The sequence below is a fragment of the Monomorium pharaonis genome, chromosome 2, assembly GCF_013373865.1.
Source record: "Monomorium pharaonis isolate MP-MQ-018 chromosome 2, ASM1337386v2, whole genome shotgun sequence".
NCBI classification, from domain to species: domain Eukaryota; kingdom Metazoa; phylum Arthropoda; class Insecta; order Hymenoptera; family Formicidae; genus Monomorium; species Monomorium pharaonis.
In genome coordinates this window covers 14,806,992-14,832,372 of record NC_050468.1, presented here as the reverse complement: position 1 = coordinate 14,832,372, position 25,381 = coordinate 14,806,992, and the positions used below count along the sequence as shown (strand labels likewise).

The 25,381-nt window shown below is 34.7% G+C and overlaps 3 protein-coding genes and 1 long non-coding RNA gene across 6 annotated transcripts in view; 1 reads left to right on the top strand and 3 right to left on the bottom strand.

The window, feature by feature from the left end:
• LOC105834320 (protein numb) overlaps nucleotides 1-7,008 on the bottom strand; it is a 64,200-nt gene extending 57,192 nt beyond the window's left edge. The window contains exon 1 of one of the 2 annotated variants that reach the window (XM_012676713.2): nucleotides 6,450-7,008. The gene's annotated coding sequence lies outside the window, so the exon portion shown is untranslated. Of the gene's footprint in view, nucleotides 1-6,337 lie in introns of both variants that reach the window. The other variant, XM_012676715.3, reaches the window with a different exon arrangement.
• On the top strand, nucleotides 1,244-5,283 carry LOC118644251. The gene is made up of 2 exons (XR_004962064.1): nucleotides 1,244-4,174; nucleotides 4,267-5,283. It is a non-coding gene; the product is annotated as an uncharacterized LOC118644251 (long non-coding RNA).
• A 2,057-nt stretch (nucleotides 7,009-9,065) lies between the features above and the next one.
• LOC105839494 (cytoplasmic dynein 2 light intermediate chain 1) lies at nucleotides 9,066-12,118 on the bottom strand. Its single transcript, XM_012685835.2, has 7 exons — nucleotides 11,912-12,118; nucleotides 11,482-11,599; nucleotides 11,312-11,413; nucleotides 10,708-11,034; nucleotides 10,223-10,380; nucleotides 9,382-9,625; nucleotides 9,066-9,266 (listed from the first exon to the last, which is right to left on the bottom strand). The coding sequence occupies exons 1-7, from the start codon at nucleotides 11,926-11,928 to the stop codon at nucleotides 9,195-9,197; spliced, it is 1,038 nt and encodes a 345-aa protein (XP_012541289.1). The 5' UTR covers nucleotides 11,929-12,118; the 3' UTR covers nucleotides 9,066-9,194.
• Nucleotides 12,119-12,857: 739 nt separating this feature from the next.
• On the bottom strand, nucleotides 12,858-24,475 carry LOC105839495 (vacuolar protein sorting-associated protein 54). Of its 2 annotated transcripts, XM_036282858.1 has the most exons (14): nucleotides 23,155-24,475; nucleotides 22,599-23,071; nucleotides 21,952-22,330; nucleotides 21,521-21,623; nucleotides 20,676-20,848; nucleotides 20,278-20,477; nucleotides 19,657-19,842; nucleotides 19,433-19,559; nucleotides 19,087-19,341; nucleotides 18,319-18,744; nucleotides 17,945-18,225; nucleotides 17,654-17,871; nucleotides 17,284-17,500; nucleotides 12,858-14,149 (listed from the first exon to the last, which is right to left on the bottom strand). In XM_036282858.1, exons 2-14 carry the CDS (start codon nucleotides 22,694-22,696, stop codon nucleotides 13,888-13,890), a joined length of 2,925 nt encoding a protein of 974 aa, XP_036138751.1. In that variant the 5' UTR covers nucleotides 22,697-23,071; nucleotides 23,155-24,475; the 3' UTR covers nucleotides 12,858-13,887. The 2 variants fall into 2 exon arrangements, with proteins under 2 accessions (XP_036138751.1, XP_036138753.1); XM_036282860.1 differs by lacking the exon at nucleotides 23,155-24,475 and having other exon boundaries at nucleotides 21,952-22,301; nucleotides 22,599-22,688.
• Between the last annotated feature and the right edge of the window lie 906 nt (nucleotides 24,476-25,381).

The window sequence follows — 25,381 nt, the reverse complement described above, 5'->3', positions numbered from 1 at the left end:
TAAAAATCAATGGTAGATTATATCGAATGCAAGCTCTTCGATCGTCGGCCGACTTAGATTATAGGGAAAAGGGAGTGCCTCAATAAATGTAAACTTGAGATGCCAAGGAAGGGCTCCAGCCAAGCGTACAATGATTTCATACGGAACATTGCAAAGCATTGCTACGCAATCATGCTCTGTTTCATTCAAAGATTTCTTTCCATGGCACCAAAACACTTTTATTTTGTACGTATTTTATCGCTAATAAACTAGCGGCACCCATTGAAGCTGATAAATCGAAACTAGTAAACACAGTCGTAGAAAGATGTAAAAGTATAATCAAGATACCCTTTGTAATCCAAATAAACCTATATAAATTCTGTTATCATAGACTACTCCCCCCCCCCTCTCTCTCTCTCTCTCTCTCTATCTCTATCTGTATCTATCTCTCTATAATTATCTTATCATAGACAATATTTAAGACATTTAGCATTTACATAATTGGAATGTTTAGTTTATTCTATGTTAATCAAATACAGTGATTTCTTCAATTCTATAAGAACAGTATTTGTGAAAAAATCGCTATAAATTAACTTTTGAAAATAATAATTTACAAGTAACTTTTACAAGTTAAAAATAAAAAATATTTTTTATATATACTTAAAATTCTCAAAGAAAGTCAGCCCTCAATTAAATTAAAAAAGTATATCACAGAATTGATTAAGATCCATCAGAGTCTTGCGTAGAAAAGCTCTTCTTGTAAATTGTTAAAATAAAAGTGCAGCAGCAATCTCGGCGATTTAATCATGCATTATAATTTTAAGGAAAGCTGTGAACTAACAGCTTCGTTTCTTTGAAAGAGCGGCGTACACCACTGCGCCCTTCAAGGGCGCGCTTCACGCTCTTTAACTCTCACCTAGGACAACGAACCAATTGTTCATGGGATAACGAACGTTTACTTCGTTATGGAACATAATTGTACTGATCGCCACGTGCCGAAACGTGCCTTTAACTGTATTGAAAATGTCGTTTGTATTAATTCGTATGTAAAAATAATCGCCAAATTTAATATTACTATAGCAAAATTTTGATCTTTTGGTTTTTGCTTTGACAATTCATTATGTATTTTATAACTCAATTAAATAGAGCTTTTTAATATAATATAATAACGTATAATTTTATAAATATTATATTAAGAAATTGTGATTATATTATTAATTTAGTGTGAATGGTACGAGAGAAATTATTATAAATATTTCAAGAAGAATTTATTTTAAAAATTATGTTTCTTTGTCTAAATAAATGTTTTAATATGTAAAATTTGTAATATTTTAACTTGGTACTATACCAAGTTGCTAATGCTATTATAACATTTCAAATTAAATAACCTTTGCATATTATGAAAATTATTTTTCATATTTTTAAAACTATTTTTTATTTTTTAAAAATATGTTATTTAACTAAACTGTTAAATACCGTTATTACCAGAAAGTCTGAAAAGCTTCATCAAAAGAAAGGCAAAAGTTAAAAACGCTAACCCGATAAAGTGTCAACCTTGTAAAGCAACGTCGCGAATAATGCGCTTGTTAACTTGCAAATGTAGCGGTAGATAATGCCCTTCCTTGCTACCATCTTCGGTCAGGTTCGAAGAACCTTTCTTTCGTAAGACACTGCCACCAGTGCCTTTCCCTTGCCGACTGAATACTCAAGAATTATTACGTACACACCTCTCCTTAGCGTGTGGGAGGACATCTTGCTTAATGAAGGCGAGACTTCGTTTCAGACGAAGGCACATGAACTCTCTATATCGAGGTACATGTAAATACGTCATTTCCCGGTAGACGTACGTAACAAGCGCGTTATATCCAATGAAAGTGTGGTAACGCATATAGTTAAGCAATAAATGCAGATCTCGTTATAACAATAACTTCCATATATAATAATATTACTAATAATTGTAATTGAAAAACCGTATAAACAGTTTAAAAATATCTCTCTAATTTCTAGTCACATTTATTCTCTGTAGATAACACTTTCTAAAATATATCTTACTCTTGTAAAAACAACTTAAATATTTTTAAATCTTGTATAATATCAAACACAGGTTTATTTAAAATGACTTTGCTTTTACTTTATATTGCTATTATACACTTTTTATTTTGATTAAAAATAGGATTCATGGTTATAGTAGATATAAAAGTGCAGTATTATTTTGACACGATTATCGCTGATGTAGTTGCCCCAGAAAAGAGAGAGAAGTGGTGCAAAAATAGTATGTAATCGCGGAATCAATGTTTCTAGTACTCTACACGGTACCATTATCTGCAAGTCACGTCAGAAAAACCCAATAATTACTCTTCAAGGTATCCTAAATTACTACATGAAAGAGCTTGTTGTTTTAACATCTGTTAGATCTAATTGTCTGATTTGTTTGTAATGTCAGTAGTACATTAGACCAAGACGGTAAAATAACCTTAATATTTATGTAAAACGCGAACATTTAAAAAGATTTAAGTAACATTGAAAAGATATCTTAAATATTTATATAATTAATAATAGTACACGATTATTTCTTGAGTTTTTAAAGATTTTTACAAAATACAAATTTTATCTCTTTCTTATGTATTATGTATTTCTTATGTCACAGTATTACGTAACAATTTCTTGATTTATTTTATGCTTATTAATATTATACAAATAATGCCACAAAATGTCGTCGTTTTCTTCCGTGTTTCAAATTATTTTGCCTTGGTCAAGTTAAATAAAAAATATTTCAATATTTTAGAGTAGCATTCTGTTATTCATTACGTGGAAAAGATTAACACAGCTAAAATTGCTAAAGCGCTTTAAAAGAGCTGATGTCCAGGAAAATACTGCAATGGCGTGCGACCTGGTGGCCTGGTCCCGCCAGGTACGTATACACTTTTTTCCCCCCCCTGTGTTCCTGCTTTCCATATGCAGCTTCGCATTTGTTGACTTCGTCGCTCACGAACACGATTGTACGTTCACCGACACACCGGCGCACAATTCTACCTGCGATCGATAGTCTACAAGAGAGCCGAAACGATTCCCATCGTAGCGATATACATGCGGGCAACGTGACGTCACAGCGAAATAATCTACGTCGCGAAATCAAATTCGTCGGTATAAAGGTCCTCCACTGTCCCCAAAAGAGGACAAGGACAAGCGCACTAAAATGAGGCGCGAAAGGTCCATTTCAATTGGTTTCTCGGACGACATTTTTTAAATTTAATCGTGAAATATATACTATGAAAAAGCAATCATTTTTCAATTTTAAATTATAATATTTAATATAAGAATAATAATAAATAGTTATACAGAGTATAATTATATACTCGTATATTTTAAACAGTCTTGATAACAAACTAATGCTATCGTTATTTTTAGCGTCAATTAGTCAATTTGTCGTCAAAAATTGTCGACAAACGTCAGCTTGCTACCTGAGTATATTATTTAAATAATAATTTGGAAAAGCGATGCGGAGGTGAAAAGAAGAATCACAATCTGGAATATTTTGATCTGAAAGACGCAGCGGCTTAAAAGAGAAGTTGGCGTCTCGGGGAAAGGAAAGATGCTCTTTCAAACAGGAATTAAAAGTACACCAGACGACACCCAGCGAGAGATCAAGGTCGACAAGATCATGAAAAGTTTTTGTGACCAAGGTAAAAACTTAAAAATCTAATGAGGAGAAAAATTTTGAAGAAGAAAAAGATTGGGAAGAGATTATCACTTAAAGAAATTACCATGAAGATTTAAAATATTTGGCTATGTAGCCTTGATACCGAGCAAAAGAAAACAAAAGATCGGATCTACTAATATAAGAGGCGCCGCACGCGAAAGATTGTTACTCCGTCTGACAATTCCATGCACCTGAATTTTGTTTCGCTGAGATCAGTCGATCGACTTGGAAAGGTTAATCACGACCTATGCGGAAAGTGCGGCATTAAGGATGACCTCGGCCTATGAACTACAACTACACAAAACTATACGCCTTTGTTATATACATCACAATTGACGCATGAAAGAGAATATAGTTAACAGCAATTTTTTATAACTAGGATAGTACATCGATAGCTAGTGATCACATAATAAATCGTTTCTTTTTTTCAGATGCATTTGTTTCATCTTTGTTAACTGAAATGTTGCTGATACAATGAGATATGTGATATATCAGGTACTAATTTATTATGTAATTAAATGTGTCTAAAATAAAATAAAGGAATAAAACTAAAACGCCTTTTTAAAACATCTTTTTATATCTTTTAGATATGCGTCCTGGAAGACGAACGTATTTAACTTTTACACTCGACTATTGAATTACTCCCAATTCTTCTATCGATAAACTATCCGTTAGCGCTAATTTTAGTTAATTTAGTTTGGCTTCACATGCAGAATCTGTAAAGGGAGTAAACCGCTAACCCAGAATTAATTAAACTAGTTCATCGATGCGGCATCCCAGTGATTTGCAATATTACACATTTCCAGCAAATGTGTAAAACTGATGCTTTATTACATAAGTTTCAATCGTTTATTACCTCATTTTAATTGAGATGCGTCATGTGAATTAAGATTTTCACGTCTCTTGGTTATAATTAGCTGTATTCTTTTAGGGGCTACACAGGAATTGCCGGTTCCCTGAATTGATTAAGACACGTTGTTCAAAATAACTAATAAAGATGTTCAGTACGCACGTATCGTGTGCACGGCATTGGACAAAGAGTAAAGACTTTCTTCCGTGATCATAAAGAGATGCCTGGCCCAGTGTCGAAAATCATTGGGCAGACACGTAATATCCGGTCTTGAGTGATCCTAGCACGTTCGCTTGGCATTCGCTTTATGCTCAAGAAACAGTTATCTTTTTATATTGCAGAGAAAGAGAAAGAGAGATGAAAAAGAGAGCAAGAGAGAAAGAACGCATTATCGTGAAACTAACGGAAACTATAATTAACACGCTGACTGAGGCTGCCACGATAATAAAAGTGCAACAAAAGACAAACTCTTCAAAACTTGACAGTACTGGTTAACCCTCATAATACTAGACATTTTGCGGTATTATATACAATTTTACTTATAAGTTTTCGAAAAACTATTACATGCTACAAAAACTGACCTTTATCAAAATATAACACACTATTCTAAGTAAAATCAGTTTCTTTTTTGAATTTTAGAAAAGACAATTTCAAAGATATAGATTTTTAAATAGCGTATGGGATCCCACGGTGTTATAAGGGTTAAATAAATAAAAATATAATATACCGAGAGAGAGAGAGAGAGAGAGAGAGAGAGAGAGAGAGAACGAGTTCTTAAAAAATTACTCGCGTATTCGGCTAGACAAGCATGTCCATCAAAAGATCATCAAATATCTTCAATATTGATTATTAAACTCATCACGGAATAAACTTCGTAAGAAGCATCGAAGGAAACTGAAAATTCTTAAATTTATAAGAGAATCCTCTTACACTGAATATACTCTCAGTACTCAATCGAGCGACGCGATCAATAATCGGTGATGATAAAATATTAAAAATGCGAAATGCAACGTATGTTCTACTTGACACTCGGACGATAATAACGCTGTCCGACAATGATTTACATGTAAAGACACGCGATAAAATAGACATTTGCAGCATTTGCGCTCGATACTCCGAAAAAAAAGGGAAAGCTTATGCATGAAGACGAATAATACAGAAAATCACGCGAAAGTTCTATTAGCATTATCAGCAACGCTGTGGCGTGCGGCAACGCGGCGGAAATGCACAAAGAAGATCACGTCATTGTAGCCGGGTAGGAAGATTACCGTCTTGATTTCCCGATGAAATCGCAATCATAAACCGCAGTGATTTCTTTTCTACCGGAGAAAAACGCGCGGGGGCGGAGGGGGGAGGGGGTGAAGCGTATCTCGGGAACGAAGGGATCCTCGGCCGGTCTCACGCGTGGCCGGAGCGTGCGCTGCATAAATCTCACACGTGTATATACGCGCGCGCGTAAATGTCATCGATCGCGTACGCGTGCTGCCGATTCAGAAGGATTAAGATTCGCGCCGGAGGAAAGAAAAGAGAGAAAGAGAGAAAGAGAGAGAGAGAGAGAGAGAGAGACGGCGGCGGCGAGAATATCTGACCGCGCGGAGGGCGCGTTCGCGGCGGAATCGATAACGCCGCCGAGGAAAGGTAGCGGCGTCGCGCGGGGAGGTCGCGGCGACGACGACGACGATCGCGACGCACGTCGCAGGTAAATGGGTCGCGTGACGTGCACCTGCGCGCGCGCGTACACGCGAACGTTCTCCACACAATTCAGCAGCACTTGACTACGATTTTCGCAAGAGCGTTGAGAATCGTACCGGTTTCCGTCGGCGCCTCTTCTCCGGCGAATCACACTCCTCGCTCTTTCCTCACCCTCTCCATCTCTCTCACACTCGGTCGTTCGGAGTTGCTACATGTCTCGCAACTCACCTGTCTACACCTGTGCGCCGTTCTCCGGAAGCGGCGCGTCCACAGTCCGCGGGCGCGAAAAGCGATCCGGTCCGTGACACTCGCGGGACTGTCAAGCCGTACCACGCTCGCGGTGCGTAGAGTCACGCGTGTACAAGCGCGGAAAAGCGAAAAGGGACAGGGAGGGCGGCGAGATAAGGGCCGACGAAGAACGAGGAAGGAACGAGAAGGCGGTGGTGGCGCGGAAGAGGGGAAATGGAGCAGGGGAAAAGGGGGGAGACGAGAGAGAAAGAGAGAGAGAAAAAAAAAGAGGGACAGCGGACGAAAGAAGCGCGAGTGATCGAGCCGCGGGCGACACGCGTGCGATTGATTAACGTGTCGTAGTAATTAGCGGGTCTCGCGAGTATTCCTTCGGTAAAGACAGAGCCGACTGTTGTCACCGCGGGGAGGAGGAGGCGGACGCGACCAGAGAGCTCGAGGAGAGCACACGGCACGCGCGGCTCTCTATCGCGGCGGCATTTTCACTGAGAAAACGCGAGACGGGAAGGAAACGAGAGAGGCTCTCTTCGTGTGGCGAGACCCCCCCCAACCGGGAGCCCCGTTTTCGTAAATGCTCGGATCGCCCTGCGCGTATCGGGAGCGACCGGAGCGGGATACGCATGCGCCTCCCATTCACGACAGGCGCACGCGAACGCGGCGCCTCTTATCAGCGGCCGCGTCACGTCGGCGCGGGGGTGCGGGGGGGATGCGTTTGCTCCCTACCACCCTCCCTCGACACTCGTGCGTGGGAGGGAGAAGGAGATGGGGTTACGGGTTGCGCTACGTTGAAAGGAGAACGCGAGCGGAGCAGGAACGAAGTTGGTTTCTAGAATACCCTGAGTTTGTAAAATGTTTATCACACTTTATGGGAGAATTTCTTGGGATTACGTTCGTTGGGAACTGAAATTAAAAGTTAATGTTATTTGAAGGAATAGCGAAAAAAGGAAGAGAGAGATGTTAATTTTTAATATAAATCTTTTCAGCTATATTAAATCAAAATGTTGAAAATGTTCTTAGTTTCTTTTCTACACTTTTTTACGCAAAAGAAGAATTAGTCAACGAAATATGAATAAGGAGATTCAAGTATCAAAAACTACCTCGATCGAGAAATGGTACTTCTCATAATTAATTAACAGATCGGTCTAATACTTATCTTCTTATTGATTAATTATTGATGTTTTGTATTGAAACAAAAATATGTTTTAATTATTAACAATTGTGTAGTTATATAACAAGTATTTAATATTTTGTACAATTTGATGAAAAGATCAATCTTTGATAAATCAATTTTTTGACAAATCGAATTTTTTATTTAAAGTTCTAAAAAAACAAAAAGCAATACATTAACGTAAAAAATGGCTATTTACATAATATGTTGATAACTTCCTCTTTTTTGAAAAAATCCTGGATATGCCCATAAATCGATATCTATTTTATTTTCACTAGACACCACAGACGCGCGCTTCGCGCGCGCTATTTGACTTTTTGTTTTTTACTTTTTAAAAATAAATTGCAACGATGATTATATAGATAGATAACCATCTATAGAAATTTGACAACTATCAAAATTCAATGTGTTTAATATTAATTGTAACAAATTAAATGTAATTTATTTAACGTTGTTTTTAACGTTTTTAATTTATGTAACATTGTTTTTAATAAACATAAAAAAATTTACAGAGTCAAAAGTAAAAACATGATAAAATTATACATTCGACGGGGTCGAAAATTTTAATGTAAAATTATATATTCAACGGTGTTGAAAATTTTATAAAGACACGAAAAACTTTGCAGACAGTTAAAAGTAAAAATATGTTATAATTAAATATATATATATATATATATATATATATATATATATATATATAGAGAGAGAGAGAGAGAGAGAGAGAGAGAGAGAGAGAGAGAGAGAGAGAGAGCTTTTATGTAATTATTTATAAATTTACATAATTTTACACACACACACACACACACACACACTCTCTCTCTCTCTCTCTCTCTCTCTCTCCGCTCCTTCTTTCTATAAAAGTCGCTGTTTCTCCTTCTGTTTCCTTTTCTGCTTTTTCTTTTTACAAAAGTCGAATCTCTCTCTTTCTTCTATCAATCTATTTGCTTTCCTTCTTCTTTTTTTCTAAAAGATTATAAAATTTTAAAGATATTATTGTTATTCCCTATTATATTATTACTTAATATATCTCTTTATTACTTACCTTATTACTTATACACTTTTGATATAACCAATTTTGACTTGAAAACACAACTGTCAAACACAACTGTCAAACACTACGAAGCATGCGGCTCAATGATCAGCGAAAAAACCAATCAGCATCGCGGATTAAAGGCAACAATTCTTCGAGACTTTCGAGATGACTTCGATACATTCGATAAATAAATAACATATCTTTTTTAGAAAAGGATATATTGTCGCTTTCTCTGATTTCAAGGAAATAGACTCTTTTTTCTTATCAGTTTATCTTAATTTCAAAAAATAAAGCTAGCTATTTGGTTATCTTATCTTTGTGTAAATTGCAAGCAAAAGTGATGCAGTTCTGATGCATTATAATCTCAAAGAAAAATATATATCCTATTATCAACATATTTGTGGATAAAATAATTCTTTATTAATTCTGTACATTATAGGTTACAATAGAACATGATATAAACTGCTAGATACATTATTTCTGCTTTAAAATCGTAATATAAAATACATAAAAACGTACGTACTCCCTAAATTGGATCGGGCACCGGAATTTTTGGCATACGACCTTCCATCATATCATTCAACAGTACACTAATTTCCTGAAAAAAAAAATCAATTTAGTTTACTTAGATCTAACATTAATTAATGTCTAACATTAACAAATCTAACATTTATTAACTCTTAAGTAAAGATAATGACATTCAGCAAACATACCTCTTCTCGCTGCATTCTCAATCTATCGATAATAGGCTCGTTAAAGTTAGGGTCGTTACTAGGATCCTCCAAAGTACCTTCGTCGCTCCTCGACATTTGCGGTATACGTAAGACATAGATTTGTTTGATAGTATCTAAAATTGCTGATGGTCTCGTTTGGGGGAATTGCAAATCGATTCTTCCAAAGGAATCCATGCCTGCCGGCATCATTAACGGTTTCTCATAATCTGTGCACTTATCCTCCCTTGCATTTCATTTGGCACAAAGACACAATGTCAAGATTAATAACAAATATAATTTACTATAACAAAATTAATATACATAAATATTCGAAACATTAACCCTCAAATGCAGTTAGGGTGTACGACATTCCAATAAAAATCTTATCAATAATTTCTTAATAATTAATATTTTAATAATTTCTTTAACTATGTTAAAATTGAAATTTTTTTGTAAACCACTGAATGATCGTTTAAAAGATTCAAAAAATATTCAGAAATATTTCCGATTTCTAATACGTTATAATTTACGCATGGCAACCGCAAAAATACGCTGGAGTGTCACACACCCCATAGTGCATCAATTTAATCTTCATGAAGTATTGCACACGAGGGTTAAAGGCCATTTCGATCAACCCCGATTAATTTTAATCGATAATTAATTAAATCAATCATCACTTAAATAACAACTAACATTTCTTATTATTGTCATTTTTGTGTCAAAATGTAAGCTTGCTATCTGGACGATTTAATTAATCGTCAATTAAATTTTATCAGAGTTGATCAAAGTAATCTTTAAACTTAATAAATCGATGCACACAAAATTTTATCAAAAGACTTACATAAATGGAGAACCAAATCCATAATGCGATAGTAGATCTTTAAGTCGTCGTATGAGAAATTTATCTTTAGAGGAGTAGTAATAAAGACTTGCACCCAGATTATGAGCTATCGCTCTCAGTATCTTTCCAATAAATTCCTTTTTACTGGAATCAAATTCCTGTTGCAGAAATAAGTACAGAAAAAAATTAAAATCAATAAATAAGGTTTATTCTTTAAAATATTACAAAAACATTTTTATTGTTCTAAAATATTTCAAATTTATTAAAAAGTAATTGTAATAAAATATACATATACATATAAAACCTATATATATATATATATATATATATATATATATATATAAAGTTAATAAAACAATAATTAATATCATGAAATTAAAATTACTATAACATTTTGCTTTTATTATTCATGGAAAAAATATGTTTCTTTTCTCGCTTTCTTTTTATAATATGATATAAATTACACATGTGTGTGTATCGAATACCTTAAATTCATCATATCGTCCACCTACGATGCAAATCTTCATTAAAAACGGGTCAACCCCACGCTCCAATTCTTTCTTTCTATCTGCTGCCCTTTTATCTTGTAGTTCTTGAATCGTAGCAGAATCGTAACTCATTTTTAAACCATTTCGTATTACGGAAAGAGCTTCTTCAAAGGAAGACCACAATTCCTCTGGTCGCGATAAATCTAGCATTATTAATAATACAGTATGATGAGGAGAATGTGTTAACGTGGATCCCATCATTGCAACAGATACCAAAGAAGAAGCCATGTAACCCACTTCCCACACGTGAACTATATTTTTCACCTGCAATAGCATATTATTTCGTAATTTAGTAATCTAATAATAGATTAGCAAAAATTTTGATTAACAAAAGATATATATAATCTAAAATTATTAACATACGTTAGTTATGATAAATATTACACACACACACACAATTACGTTACTGCTAAATAATTTCTTATTATGCAAATAAATTATTTTTTTTATTTAAAACCAACATTTGTTTATAATGTTGCAATGTAAAAAAATAAAAATCTCATTTATAAATATATTTTCATGCAAAGATGTAGTCACTTACTAAACTTTTTACAGTTTTGCGACCAAACGAATAATCCATCGCTATAGTTGGTTTTGGTCTTTCATCTTTTTCAAGAAATCGATATATCATTGTTGTTTTACCCTAGAAATGCAATTGAAAATGCAAAGTACGTCACGTTAATGCGATACGCTCCTAATTTCATCACTTACAACTCCCTTGCTGCCAAGGATAATAATGGATCGTTCGTGAGTTTCATTCGGATCAGTCTTTCGTTTATTTTCTTCTTCTACAGCGAGCCGTAATGCAGTTTCTCGCATAGACTCCTCACTAGAAAGTTAATTCTACCATAGCTACTTTTATAACGTTAAAAACTTGTGACATTAACTTCTACAAGTAAGTAAATATCGTAAATGAAAGACAAATATAATTACAATTTCTCAAATTATATTTTTATTAAATAATTATGTATCAATTTTTAAAAATCATTTATTTATCAATTATTATTGCACTAAATGATGAAAAGTATTTTATAAATTTTTACTCATTAATAACTTATATAAGGATATAATTGCTTAATAATATAATACATTTTTTTACAAAACAAATAAATTTACTATATATCTATAATAAATTAATCACCAATTCTCTGTAGACATAGTTTTTAAAACACTATATAAATAATGACTGAGGACTGAGTTCTAGTCGCACACTTCTCTGTCTCTTCAGGTTATGGATATGGATATGTTTTACTTTTTATTACTATGGAAACGAGGGTGAGCGATCGTTTGAGCTCACTTCGTCAGTAAGTATGGCATAAATGTGTAAATTACTCTAAATAAATGTATTATTATAAGTACGCAATATGCGTAAGAGCTTTTTCATGTAATTGTAGGATAATAAAGCACAGTCTGTCTTCGATGTACCTGTTTAGAGAAACGAGCAATAAATTAGATCAAATTAGATTAATGTCCAATTTTAGATTACAAAATTTGGTAGGCATTTTAAAATGTTTATTCGAGTAACTAATTATACTATTTTCAATTGTAGTGTCATCAATTTTTTATGTTAATGTTCAGAATACATTATGCATAATAGTACAAGACAAAAGACATAATAATTTACATTTGCATTAATCGTTTGCCTGCGTCATTCATTATATGCGCAATGATCTAACGGAAGATTATCAGTCTTGGTATAAAAATCTGCGTAGATATTTTGTGATAATCAGCTTTGAATACTTTCATTTAGTTCCAATTGTTTTGTAATATAAAAAAAATGTTTTCAGAGCTTTACAATGCTAATACATCTCCGTTAGATCATAACTTATATAATTCACAATTTTATTTATAAACCAATTATTTCCTTTATAATATATCTCTTCTTTCTATGTTGTGTACAACTTGGACTAGATAAAATCAGGAATGCATCTTACAACCCGTGATAAGATTCAACATTTTAAAAATTATTACATGCGAACATATAGTTTCTAAAATACAATCGAAAATTTTTCACAATTTGAAAAACACATTGTCTTCAATATATAATTATTATAATAAATTAACAATTATATAAAAGTCATTACAAATCCCAAAAAACAATGGTGTTATTATGCATTTTTTCTACAGAACTTAGAATGAACAGCACATACATTTTGTTGTGATTTTTTTAGGAGCACAAATCATACTACTTTTATTTTTAATTAATCACATAATCATTACATAATCGATTTAAATAATAGATACATAATAATTAAAATACTTGCTATTTTTGTTTTATTTGTATGTACATTGTATGCCACACAATTTAATTAGACTTTTATTATGAAAAAAAAAAGACTTTTAAAGAAACTGTAACTTATGTACAACTTCAAAAATATGTATAGTAAATATATTATACAAAAAATTTACAAGTTATAACATTTGGTCCTATTACCGAAACATCTGCAAAATATAATGTTAAATTACAAATAAATAGATGCTGTTTCTCTCTACAAATTTTTCGTCAATACTTCTGAAAAAAATATTCTCAAAAAATTCTTATAAATATATCTATAATAATATATAGGTATATACTCTATATGTATATACTCTACTATACAGCAACTCTGTTTGAACACTAGTAGGTTAGTAAAAGTACTCGAGAAGAAGATAAATTACATAATCTATTCACAAATTATAATTTAAACATGCTTGATGATATACTTTTAAAAATCTATATTATTTGGATCAATACAAAATCAGCTGTAATTAGCGTTTGTCAAATTCTTTCCTCGATATTAAATATTTATTTTATAGAAACATTTTGTCCACTGTTTCTCTTCATATCATATTAACAAAATGTCACCATATTTATTATAATTAATCATTTTTTAACTATTTTTTTGTTATTAAAGTGTTAATCTTTAAAATGTTCTCATAATGATTCAAAATTCAATGTAAATAATAGTTTTTCATGAAATTTATCGGATAATTGATGAACATTACTACCATATGTTTCATATCTTGGATATAATAAATAATACAAAGGAAGACGAATGCACAGGTTTTTCTTTTTAGTCACCTCATTCTATAATATTTCATTGCTTCTATAATACAATATATCACACGCTCTGCATGTTATCTAGTCCATATGTCACTCATCCAATTATCATTTAATTCTTCATTCGGTAGAACTTTTAATTTTCTTAAGGCTTCAAGATAAAACGTAAGTTCCGACGTAACCACGCCGTGTTGCGGACCACCATTGTTCACTATATTCATCTTAACCAGTTGCTCTCTAAGCTTCTCCTTGAATGACGAATTTACTGTACGATAAAGAGATTGTACTTCGATGGTAGGCAAAATTCCAGAAACAGCTTCATGAAGTTTCATTAAATAACTGCAAATAAAAAAATGACATTTTACAAGACGTGTATTAGAAGTACATATTATAATATAATACAGTCGGACCTCCCATTTAGCATACTAAAAACCTCAGTTTTAGTATACCACGTGATCACAATCGCTGCGCGTACACGATGCGCAGTCGTCTGCATCAGGTCCGTACATCGTAGTTACGTACTTGCCAATGCAAGAACCACATTCTAACAATACGCGTGGAGGCGAGCTACGAGGCTCGCTTACGGTTCCGCAACCCCCCGCTACCCGAAAAGTCTTTGTTTCCCGAGTTGGCATACAAGCTGCCGAAGAAATCATCCCGCGTTTCCGACATCTCCACATTTTTCTAACCTCCACACAACATGTACGTACAGCCCTGTTTTGAGCGGCGCTAACACGAACCTCCCATTTATCATACTAGAACATTACAAGCGCGCGCTGCGCGCGCGCTATTTAACTTTTTACTTTAAAAATAATAATAATTGTAATTTGATTTTCTCTATCTTTCATTTACATTAATTAAACGTCTTCTGCAATTTTAAATAAAAAAATTTAAAGTTTAATTATACATACATACATACCTACATACCTACCTACATACATACATACCAACATACATACCTACTTGCATACTTACTGCTATCTAGCTACCTAGCTACCTAGCTACCTAGCTACATATTTATCTAGTTACGTTCGCTCGTTTGCTCCCTTCCTTGCACCCTTTTTCACTCACTCACTCACACACTCAGTCACTCACTGGCTCACTCCTCGCTCACTCCTCGCTCACTCGCTCACTCTTCGCTCACTCGCCAGCTCGCTCACGCGCTCACTCCTCGCTCACTCCTCGCTCACTCGCCAGCTCGCTCACTCGCTCACTCCTCGCTCACTCCTCGCTCACTCCCGGCTTACTCCCGGCTCACTCCTGGCTCACTCCTCGCTCACTCCCGGCTCACTCCCGGCTCACTCCCGGCTCACTCCCGACTTACTCCCGGTTCACTCCCGGCTCACTCCTCGCTCACTCCTCGCTCACTCACTCGCTCACTCCTGGTTCACTCCTGGTTCACTCCTGGCTCACTCCCGGCTCACTCCCGGCTCACTCCTCGCTCACTCCCGGCTCACTTACTCGCTCACTCCTGGTTCACTTCTGGCTCACTCTTGGCTCACTCCCGGCTCACTCCTCGCTCACTCCTCGCTCACTCCCGGCTCACTCTTTGCTCACTCACTCGCTCACTCCTGGTTCACTCCTGGCTCACTCCCGGCTTACTCCCGGTTCACTCCCGGCTCACTCCTCGCTCACTCTTCGCTCACTCACTCGCTCACTTCTGGTTCACTCCCGGCTCACTCCCGGCTCACTCCTCGCTTACTCACTCGCTCACTCCTGGCTCACTCCTGGCTCACTCCTGAATCATTCCCGACTCACTCCCGGCTCACTCCTCGCTCACTCCTCGCTCACTCGCCAGCTCGCTCACTCGCGCATTCCTCGCTCACTCCCGGCTTACTCCCGGCTTACTCCCGGCTCACTCCTGGCTCACTCCTGGCTCACTCCTGGTTCACTCCTGGCTCACTCCCGGCTCACTCCCGGCTCACTCCTCGCTCACTCCCGGCTCACTCTTCGCTCACTCACTCGCTCACTCCTGGTTCACTCTTGGCTCACTCCTGAATCACTCCCGACTCACTCCCGGCTCACTCTTCGCTCACTCCCGGCTTACTCCTCGCTCACTCCTCGCTCTCTCGCCAGCTCGCTCACTCGCTCACTCCTCGCTCACTCCCGGCTTACTCCCGGCTCACTCCTGGCTCACTCCTCGCTCACTCCCGGCTCACTCCCGGCTTACTCCCGGTTCACTCCCGGCTCACTCCTCGCTCACTCCCGACTCACTCCCGGCTCACTCCTTGCTCACTCCCGGCTCACTCTTCGCTCACTCACTCGCTCACTCCTGGCTCACTCCCGGCTCACTCCCGGCTCACTCCTCGCTCACTCCTCGCTCACTCACTCGCTCACTCCTGGCTCACTCCCGGCTCACTCCCGGCTCACTCTTCGCTCACTCCCGGCTTACTCCTCGCTTACTCCTCGCTCACTCACTCACTCACTCCTGGCTCACTCACTCACTCACTCACTCACTTACTCCTCACTCACTCCTCACTCACTCACTCACTCCTTACTCACTCTTCACTCACTCCTCACTCACTCCTCACTCACTCACTCACTCACTTACTTACTCACTTACTCCTCACTCACTCTCACTCACTCACTCACTCACTCACTCACTCACTCACTCATTCACTCATTCACTCACTCACGCACGCACCCCATCCAAGTCGCTAACCCATGTGCACACTGCAAACGAAGTAAAGTTCACATGTGTTTGCAGGTTTTCAATACAATGTCTGGTAACGGAATTAACACTTACTCATTTTACAAGTACACCCATAAAAAAAGTAAACGAAGACATTGCTTCGCTGTGGTCACACACAAACACACACACACACACACACATATTTAAATTTTTGTCTACAAATTATGGATTTCCTACTTACCGACATTTAAAAAATTTTTTTTGAGTCGCCAAAAATCTTTGCATGTTTTTTTTTACTAAATGAAATTTCCAAAATTTGAACTAAATTGGAGATTGGTCCGTTTCGGAAGCTAAATTATTTGTACATATTTTTATGTCCGAGTTTGTCAGGTATTAAAAAAATTATGATAAACATTTATAAAAATATTTAAAATAAATATTTATACCATTATTATCAAAGAATATAAAAAATATTTCAAGTTTATATACCACTAGACACCACAGACGCGATACCACTAGACACCACAGACGCGTGCTTCGCGCGCGCTACTTAACTTTTTATTTTTTACCTTTTAAAAATAAATTACAACAATAAATGTATAGATAATATTTATACAAATTTGACAGCTGTCAAAATTCAATTGCAATGACAGCTACTCTTGCAACACGAAGTAAGCGCAGCGAGAGAACCAATTGGCATCGCGGAAAAGCGACGACAATGATCTTCGAGAAATGCGAGCAATCGACTTTACATGCCTTTTTTTAGATAGGATTTGGTACGGTGGCTATGCTAAATGAGAGGTCCGACTGTAATAATATCATAACTGATCATAATGCTTACCTAGAAATATTTCGGAAAGATTTTGATGGCACTGGTGGTCTGGCTGTCCATTTGGATATTTGTCCACCCAACAAATTGTCAACAATGGTGAGGATTTTTCCCTCGATTTCACGAACATGCGCACGAATGTCTCTTTCAACGCTATCTAATAAAGCTACTCCTCCACTAATAGCAGATGTGCCAATAAGTCCTCGACTAGGATTTTGCTCTGTGAGTGCTAAATATAAAAATACGCATGTAGAATATTCAGTAAATTTTTACATGTTTGCATTTATTGCCATTATATTTTTTAATTATATTTTTTAATTATATTTTTTAATTATATATTTTTAAATTATATTTAATATAAAGATTCGGTATATTAAATTACCTTGAAAATGTGCCTTGACAAAAGGCATAAACCATAATATAAGTTTAAGACTTCGCGCTGCCAATACGAGAATCGTACTTGTGATGGTTTTCAAGCCTGCAACTTGCATTGCGCCCGCACCCAGAACTAATTGACAACATCGAGAATTATAATGTCTTAACAATTCAGCTAGTTGTCTTCCTATGGTTCCAGACAAGGCAATTAATTCACTACCAGTCCTAGAAAAGAAATACATATTATATGTTACACTTTTCAAGATTTAGTAAACAAAGCTTTGCAATCTGGCTTTACCTGCAATACTCATGTATCATCTGTATAAGCATCAGGGCAGTTCCAACAACAGCAAATTTTTCATCACCAACTGTGATAAAATTTTCCACACTTTCATTCTTTACGTCATCCTCACACATGGATATTTTAAGCGGAAAACACTTTTTTTCGTATACATATGTTACTAACGATTGAAACTCTAATGGTACATCAGCTTGTTTCCATCTTTCAGATTCCAATAGTAACGTCAATTTAGTTTTGCGTTCATTATGAAAGCGCTGTACAAATTTACTTGCTTGTGCCTGTTAAAAATGATTGCAATTGTATATTGACAGAATCTGATTGTTAATAAACGTAAATGTTATAATAATATAATTTAAACAAACAATAATTACTTTAAATGCTGATCGTAACGCAGTACACTGTTTGCCACAAAGTTTTTCGCAAGCATATGTAAATTCTTCAACCATATTAGCTAATTGGCAAACTTGAGTGGCCGTTGCTCGTTCACTCAACCAAGAGCTCTTATCATTCCACGTTTGACAATCTTTATCCTCTAATTTATTCAGCGAGATATCAGCAATTATCTTGTCTTTATCATTGTGGAATTTATCCTTCTCATTTGTTCCAGCTGAAAGTAGATTTCCCATTCGCTCGTGACAATAATCACAAATAGAGGTAATCATATCATTGAGTTTAGTGATCACTCGCGAATGTTCTTCTCGAGTTAGTAATCGATCAGGTACTGATTCATCAAATGAGCCGTCACATAAACGTCCCGCTGACAAGTCCGCAGTGTCTCTCATTACATCATGAACTGCCTAATAAGATATTTAATTATTATTATTATATATATATATATATATATATATATACATATATATAATGTAAAATGCTCTATATCCACTGAATGTTCCATAAAAATACAGTTCAAAAATAATAATTATTACAATCTCAATACATTAATAACTGAAATCAATTATTTTTATAATAGATAGATTTTATATTTGTAGTTAATATTTTAAAAACTTTAATATCAATTTTGATGCTCAGTTCACAAAATATATAATATTAAAAAATTAAAAATCTCTACAGTAAATATAAAACAGGAGATAATAAAAATAGAATACAACACGCAGATTATTTTTTGTTAGATCGTATACCTTAACTCGTAATAGAAGAAATGTGAAAGACTGTATAGTACTGTGGAGCAAAGTTAATCTTTCTGTCAAGGATAGACCTCCGACTTCGAGAGCTGCCGCTTGCTGATCGCTACAACAATCACTCGCCGCCAGAGCTTCTATCACCCGTTGCTTCGTTAAGGCTCTTACAGTGGTCACAGCTTCTTCCTTGTATGTATCCACAAATTGAAAATGTTTCTGACGTAGTAAACCAGAAATAATGGAGACCAGTTTATCCTGTAACACCAAAGACGTACAAATGATCTCACTGAGAAAAGATATATGGAAATTTGCTACAAATTAGAGATATAAGGTGGTGTGTACTTACGCCATCTAAGATAGTATTCTCGCCACTCAAAGGTCTATTGAGATCCGCTGTTGCATATCTTTGAAATTCAGTTGACAGCATCTTATCCACAAGCTTCTCCATTTCAGTAAGTTGAGAACTTAAATGTCTAAGTAATATAATAATTGTAAACGTTTTAATAATTTTTATATGGATAAGAATTGCAAATAAATAATAAAAATAGTTTCATCGGTATTTCTATTTACCTAAAGCTATGTATACCATTCAGTTCTTGCAAGAGAATCTCCTGCGTCGTAGAAATAAGATCTAATGCGGCCACATAATCTGGCGTAGATAATAATAATTGTATCATAGGTTGACTTTGATGTACGGTTGCCATGAGTTTTAATTTCTCTCTAACCAATAATCTATTACACCTAGCGCGTTCCAAGCTAAATAAAAAAAATTTATTAAGCTAAATAATTAAAGCTACATGTATGCATCTGTGTTACATCTGCGTTGAATACAAAAATACAAATAAAATATATATAAACATGTATCTGTGTTTGATTATCGCGTTTTGCACATCCTTGTACACACGGGTAGATAAAAGAACACCTATATAAAACAAATATAATGCTTTATTATAATTTTTAATAACAGTTAGGTAACAAAAATGATTAATCAATCATTTTCATTCTCAATTCAACACAAATGCAATACTATCTTGCATCTTCAACGCAGATGCAACATGTAAACTAAAAATAAATGTGTTATCAATTTGTTGTATCAATGTGTTATTTATTTCACTTTGTTTTCACATTTCTTTAAAAAATACTTATTTAATGTATTTTTAAAATAAATAAATATAATCAGATATAACATACCGTAAAATTTCTAAAGAATTCTTGACTAGATGCTTATCAACCTCATGAATATTTTTCCTAAGTGCTTGTAGAACCGTAATAGTTTGAGTGAGTTGTTCCATAAGCACATCATGAGACGTCATTGCATGGAAAAAAGCTTGAGATTTGGATGCGACTTGTTCCGCTATTCGAACTTCCACAATGTCCAAATAGTGACTGAGCTACAACATATTTTGTATAATTTAACAAGTATTGAAAGTTTGGAATTTTTATAAAGATGCATCATATATAATCATTTTTACAACAAACTTTTGATTATAGTATATATTTTTATTTTTATAACAATTTTGAGATATACAATGTCAGCAAGACTTAAACCCTTGAATGCATTCTCTCTTTTCTTACGTTTATAATCATACCTCCTCTTGCATTTGTTTTACATGCATAACAATCTGCATGTAATTACGTTCTTGAGTTAAAAGGTCATCTTTTGCAAATGGAAATACAGCAACAAAATTATCTTTTTGTGAAAGATCTAAGTTTGGAATTAAGAAGATTTTTGGAATATTAGCTAAATCAAACTGCACCCGATCTGTAAAAAAAACATACAGCACTTTTTAATGACAAAGTAATTACATAATTTTTTAAACTTTAAAAATCAAGAAAAATTAGCTGTAAGTTTACTATAGCTATCACTGTATCATTTAAAATCTAATATAAAATTATTCAACATTAAAGCTTAAAAAGGCTGACTAATTAAACTTATGTATAATTGTGTAACACATTTGATTTTTTAACAGTTCAAGTAAAAATAGGCAAATAAACGGATCTTAGTGATTTATTTATTTTCTAATTCATTTAAACTGCGTATCGTTACATTCAGACTTCCAACATTATCACTTAAAACAAAACTAGATTAGTAATATTATAATATTAAATACATTATTAAATTAACTAAGAGATTCTCCTCCTATTCCAAAATATTAAAAAAATTAGTTGCAAAAAATATTACTTTAGCCAGGTTTTTAATTTTTGTATTATTACCTTAAGTAGATTAGATACCTTAAGTAATTAACTTAATAAATATATAATAATAGATTCATCTTTTAAGTATTAAAATTAAAGAGTAAAACATGTTGCATACGAAATAAAATTTAAAATTATATTTTACAAAAAAAATATATATTTATTTCAATTTATATTCCTATTACTTAGTTTTATTTTTTTCAGTATCTATTACAATATAAGTATTAGAATATCTTACCCAATGACTTTACTTTCTTAAGATTTGGAAAATTTTGGAGTAATTCATTTGGAGTAGTTGGTTTATTGGCATTTGAATTCATACGTGAATGTTTTCGATATCTCTGAAAAAACAAATATAAAATACAGATTATTACTAAAATAGTGTAAGCATATAATAAATTATTAAAAATAACACTTATTACACTAAAAAAGAAAAGAAAAATATTAAAAACCAAGTATTTCAATTACTTTTATCGTAAATTGAGGTTTATTTTACTAAAAACAAAACCACTTCTTTATTTTTGGCAATCTTTTAAAATCAAGTATTCCATATTATATGCCTTTACCCTATGTGTAAAAGTAAATGGTTATTCATTACAAATAAAAATGGTTCTCAATATTTGTCTTTTTCTCTCAGTGTAATAAATGTTATAATGCATAAATAATTACCCTTGCAATTTTTTTCAAATACATTTCAAAATGTTGCTTTGTGATCTCAGGAAGATATGGACTCTTTGGAATATCCACCTTCTCCACAAATCCATCTCCCCAGGTACGAGTTAAAAAGTTACTCTGTTTTCCTTTAAATGGATCGTTTAGAACCGCAGGTAGATTTTGCGTGGCGGAATACACAGTCCATCCCGAGCCTGCCTCGGATAACTGGCCATTGCTTTTTCGTTGTTGTTGCATAACTGCGTGCTTAGTAGCATGCGCTATATAATCTTTATCAGAAACACCTTCCACAGGAAGACTAGTGCATACCCCATTATAGCCATAGAGGCATACGAAAGATCCACCTTCTCTAGAACAATGTTGATCTCTCAAATGCCTGAAATAAATTGTAAAATAATGTGCATTGTCACGTTATTTATAAAAACTATACTTATTGAAACAATACAATCCTGTCGTCTAAATACTGTAATGTTGTTTTTCTAGCATTTATATAATATGTCATTATTGACAACACATAGATGTTCATGTCATTTTAAGATATCTGCAAATTGTCGACAAATTATAGGAAAAGTGTCGACGCTAAGCGAATTGCCAATCGGTAAAACGAAGGATCGCGAGTGATCGACGTAAGCAGATGGACCTACCTGACGAAGTCTTGAGTTTGCTTGAACGTTTGATTAGAGCAGTGCTCGCACAACAAAACCGTAGGCACCGAGTCGAAGTCTCTCACGACTTTCGCCATCGTCCCGATACCACTTCAGCTCACCATCGCGGCATCGACAGGCGCGTTTCGTAGCACTATTTGACCCTTCACCTCTCTAACTTTGAACGGCACGGCCACCTAGCGATTACACGTCCCCGCTTACAAATACACACGTTCCACGATACATACGTTGACTCGACTCAGGAACGGGACAACCGGCGTGGCGGCGTGGCGAAGATTACTAACTACTGCTGTTTTGTATACGCTCTATCGCTGTCCATTGCTAAATGAAATTTCATTATTTATAAACATCGTGTCTAGAACGTGTCAGTACGTCATCTGTTTCAATGCGGCGCGCACACATGATGACTCATAATTAGCGATTCACAGCATGAGTAGCTTTTTTTAATTATCCTGTAAACACGCATCATGAATGATCACATACAACCACGCGTACCACAGACCACCACAGACTGGACTGGAGTGAGTGGACAGACCTGAACAATATACAGTAGCGCAACTCTCTTCGATATGTGAAACCAGAAAACGTAACGCTTACAGCAAGTTGAATTTCTCTCTAATTTATCGTTACAGATGCATATCCGATTTTTGGCTTCACCAACATCAAAAATGCCGACAGATTCGCTACTTGTATACTGTGCCTGAAAGTCCTGAAACATGAAACAAGTCATTAAGTAATTTTCACCTTGCTCTTCTTATTCAGAGGGCGCGTAAATCAAAGACCTTGCCGCCAAGCACTTTCCATTCTATGTTGCTCCGACTTTCCTTGCCTACAGGTCGTTGCAAAAGATACAGGTTACTGATACGTATCAAGAGACATACGGTAGTGTCTCGCGCCAAGTAAACGCGCAGCGCGAGACCGCCCCGTGTATTATACGCGAGTACGCGACTTGCGAGCACCTGAAATTACCAGATCTCAATAACGACTAAACCGATCGAGTTCTAACTAAGCTCAATCGAAAGTTTGGGTTTGATTTCTATAAGAAAACTATTTTTATTTTTACTCTACGTGCCCTACGAGTGGAGATATTTTGACGCAAATACCAAATTTTTCATTTTTCATTTAAGATACGTCATCGTCGTTGATGTCCATTACATGAATTTAACACTAGAGGGCATTAAGATTTACCTGTGACAGGTCTCTATAAAGTGTTGATGTATACTATAAGTATATTGATATGATGATAAATCGCTGTTATTCGCTTTGCGAGAGTAAAAAATAAATAAATATTAAGTAATATGTCTATAAATCGTACGATTAATAATAATAATCTCTTATAAGAAAAGTCGTGTAGATCCGAGAAATGCACGTTTTGTCATCGCTTTTCCACGTAAATGATTGACGGTCGAATCCGCTACAAGTTTCACGGCGATGATACGACAGTTCGTAGTTAATGACGTGCGCGAGGTTAATAGCGAATTATTTGTGTTTCTGTATGTGTATTATATTGCAAAGGAAAATACGGCTGTGCCGAATTTGGAAATTGGTTAACGTACCGTGCGTTATAGAATCAGATAAGTATATTACATAAAATTTCATTTTTTTAAGAAAATAAGTTTTTTGAGATAAGTCAGTACTTTGTGTCATGTTTTATTTTTAGTTATTAAAGAAAAAGAGAAAGAAATATTTTACTTGAAGTTGAACTAAAGGAAGAATAGTTTAGGCAAGTAAAAAGAAAGAGAGAGAAAGAGCATCAGCGAGGAGAACATAGAGACTTTTCCGAAAACGCGGCAATTTATTAAACATACCGCCCGCCTTCGTTCACCAAAGGAAAAAATAATCACCAAAGGGAAAAATAAAAAGGAAGTGTAAGAAAAAGTGAAAATAAAGTAAATTATGTTGTATATATATATATATATATTATTACACAATGTTATTCACTTCTCTCTTTTCCTCTCTCAATTTGACAATAACACTCTTTTTAACATACATTAATTATAATTTGTTTAAGATATATATATATATATGTGTGTGTGTGTGTGTGTGTGTGTGTGTGTGTGTGTGTGTGTGTGTGTGTGTGTGTGTGTGTGTGTATTCTTAGATGTATGTATGTACATATATAAATATATAAGTATGTATATACATATATATACATATATATGTATGTGTGTATGTTATCCCTCTTTCTTTTTCTTTGTATAAGTAATGTTTTCTTCTGAATATTATATAATATAATTTTTGTCTTTTGATAGTGAAAACGAAAAATATTCTAAAGATTAATTAGACTGACTAGAGATACCGAGAGAAGAAAAGAGAGAGAAAGAAATTAAAGAATTGATACAGTAAATAGATAAAAGAAAAATCGAAAAAGGAGAAAGAGAGAGAGAGAGAGAGAGAGAGAGAGAGAGAGAGAGAGAGAGAGAGAGAGAGACAGAGAAGAAATAAGGAAGAATATTAGGTAACAACAAAATAGCCAATAACGTTGCTAATAATGTGTTTATATGTATGTATTTATTTTTATATGTTATGTATGTACATATAAAAATGTATGATTTACATGTGCGTGCGTGTGTGTGTTCTCTCTTTTTTTTTATATAAATAATGCTTTCCTTCTCTTTTTTCTTGTGTTATACATAGTTCTAGAAAATTATTAGTTATTACTCGTATACTATATTTATTATGAGTAATTATTTAAATTATTAGAACTTTGTATAACGTACGGAAAAAAAGAAGAAAAGCATTACTTACACAAAAAAAGTGAG

Excerpts from the sequence above, each read along its gene's own strand:
- LOC105839495 (XM_036282858.1), bottom strand. The coding sequence starts at position 22,696 with ATGGCGAAAGTCGTGAGAGACTTCGACTCGGTGCCTACGGTTTTGTTG. Across the intron at positions 19,342-19,432 it reads AGAATACTATCTTAGATGGC|GATAAACTGGTCTCCATTAT; the intron begins GTAAGTACACAC and ends TTGGTGTTACAG. Across the intron at positions 18,226-18,318 it reads CGTTACGATCAGCATTTAAA|GCACAAGCAAGTAAATTTGT; the intron begins GTAATTATTGTT and ends CATTTTTAACAG.
- LOC105839494 (XM_012685835.2), bottom strand. Across the intron at positions 10,381-10,707 it reads GACGATATGATGAATTTAAG|GAATTTGATTCCAGTAAAAA; the intron begins GTATTCGATACA and ends TTTCTGCAACAG. Across the intron at positions 9,267-9,381 it reads TGAGAATGCAGCGAGAAGAG|GAAATTAGTGTACTGTTGAA; the intron begins GTATGTTTGCTG and ends TTTTTTTTTCAG.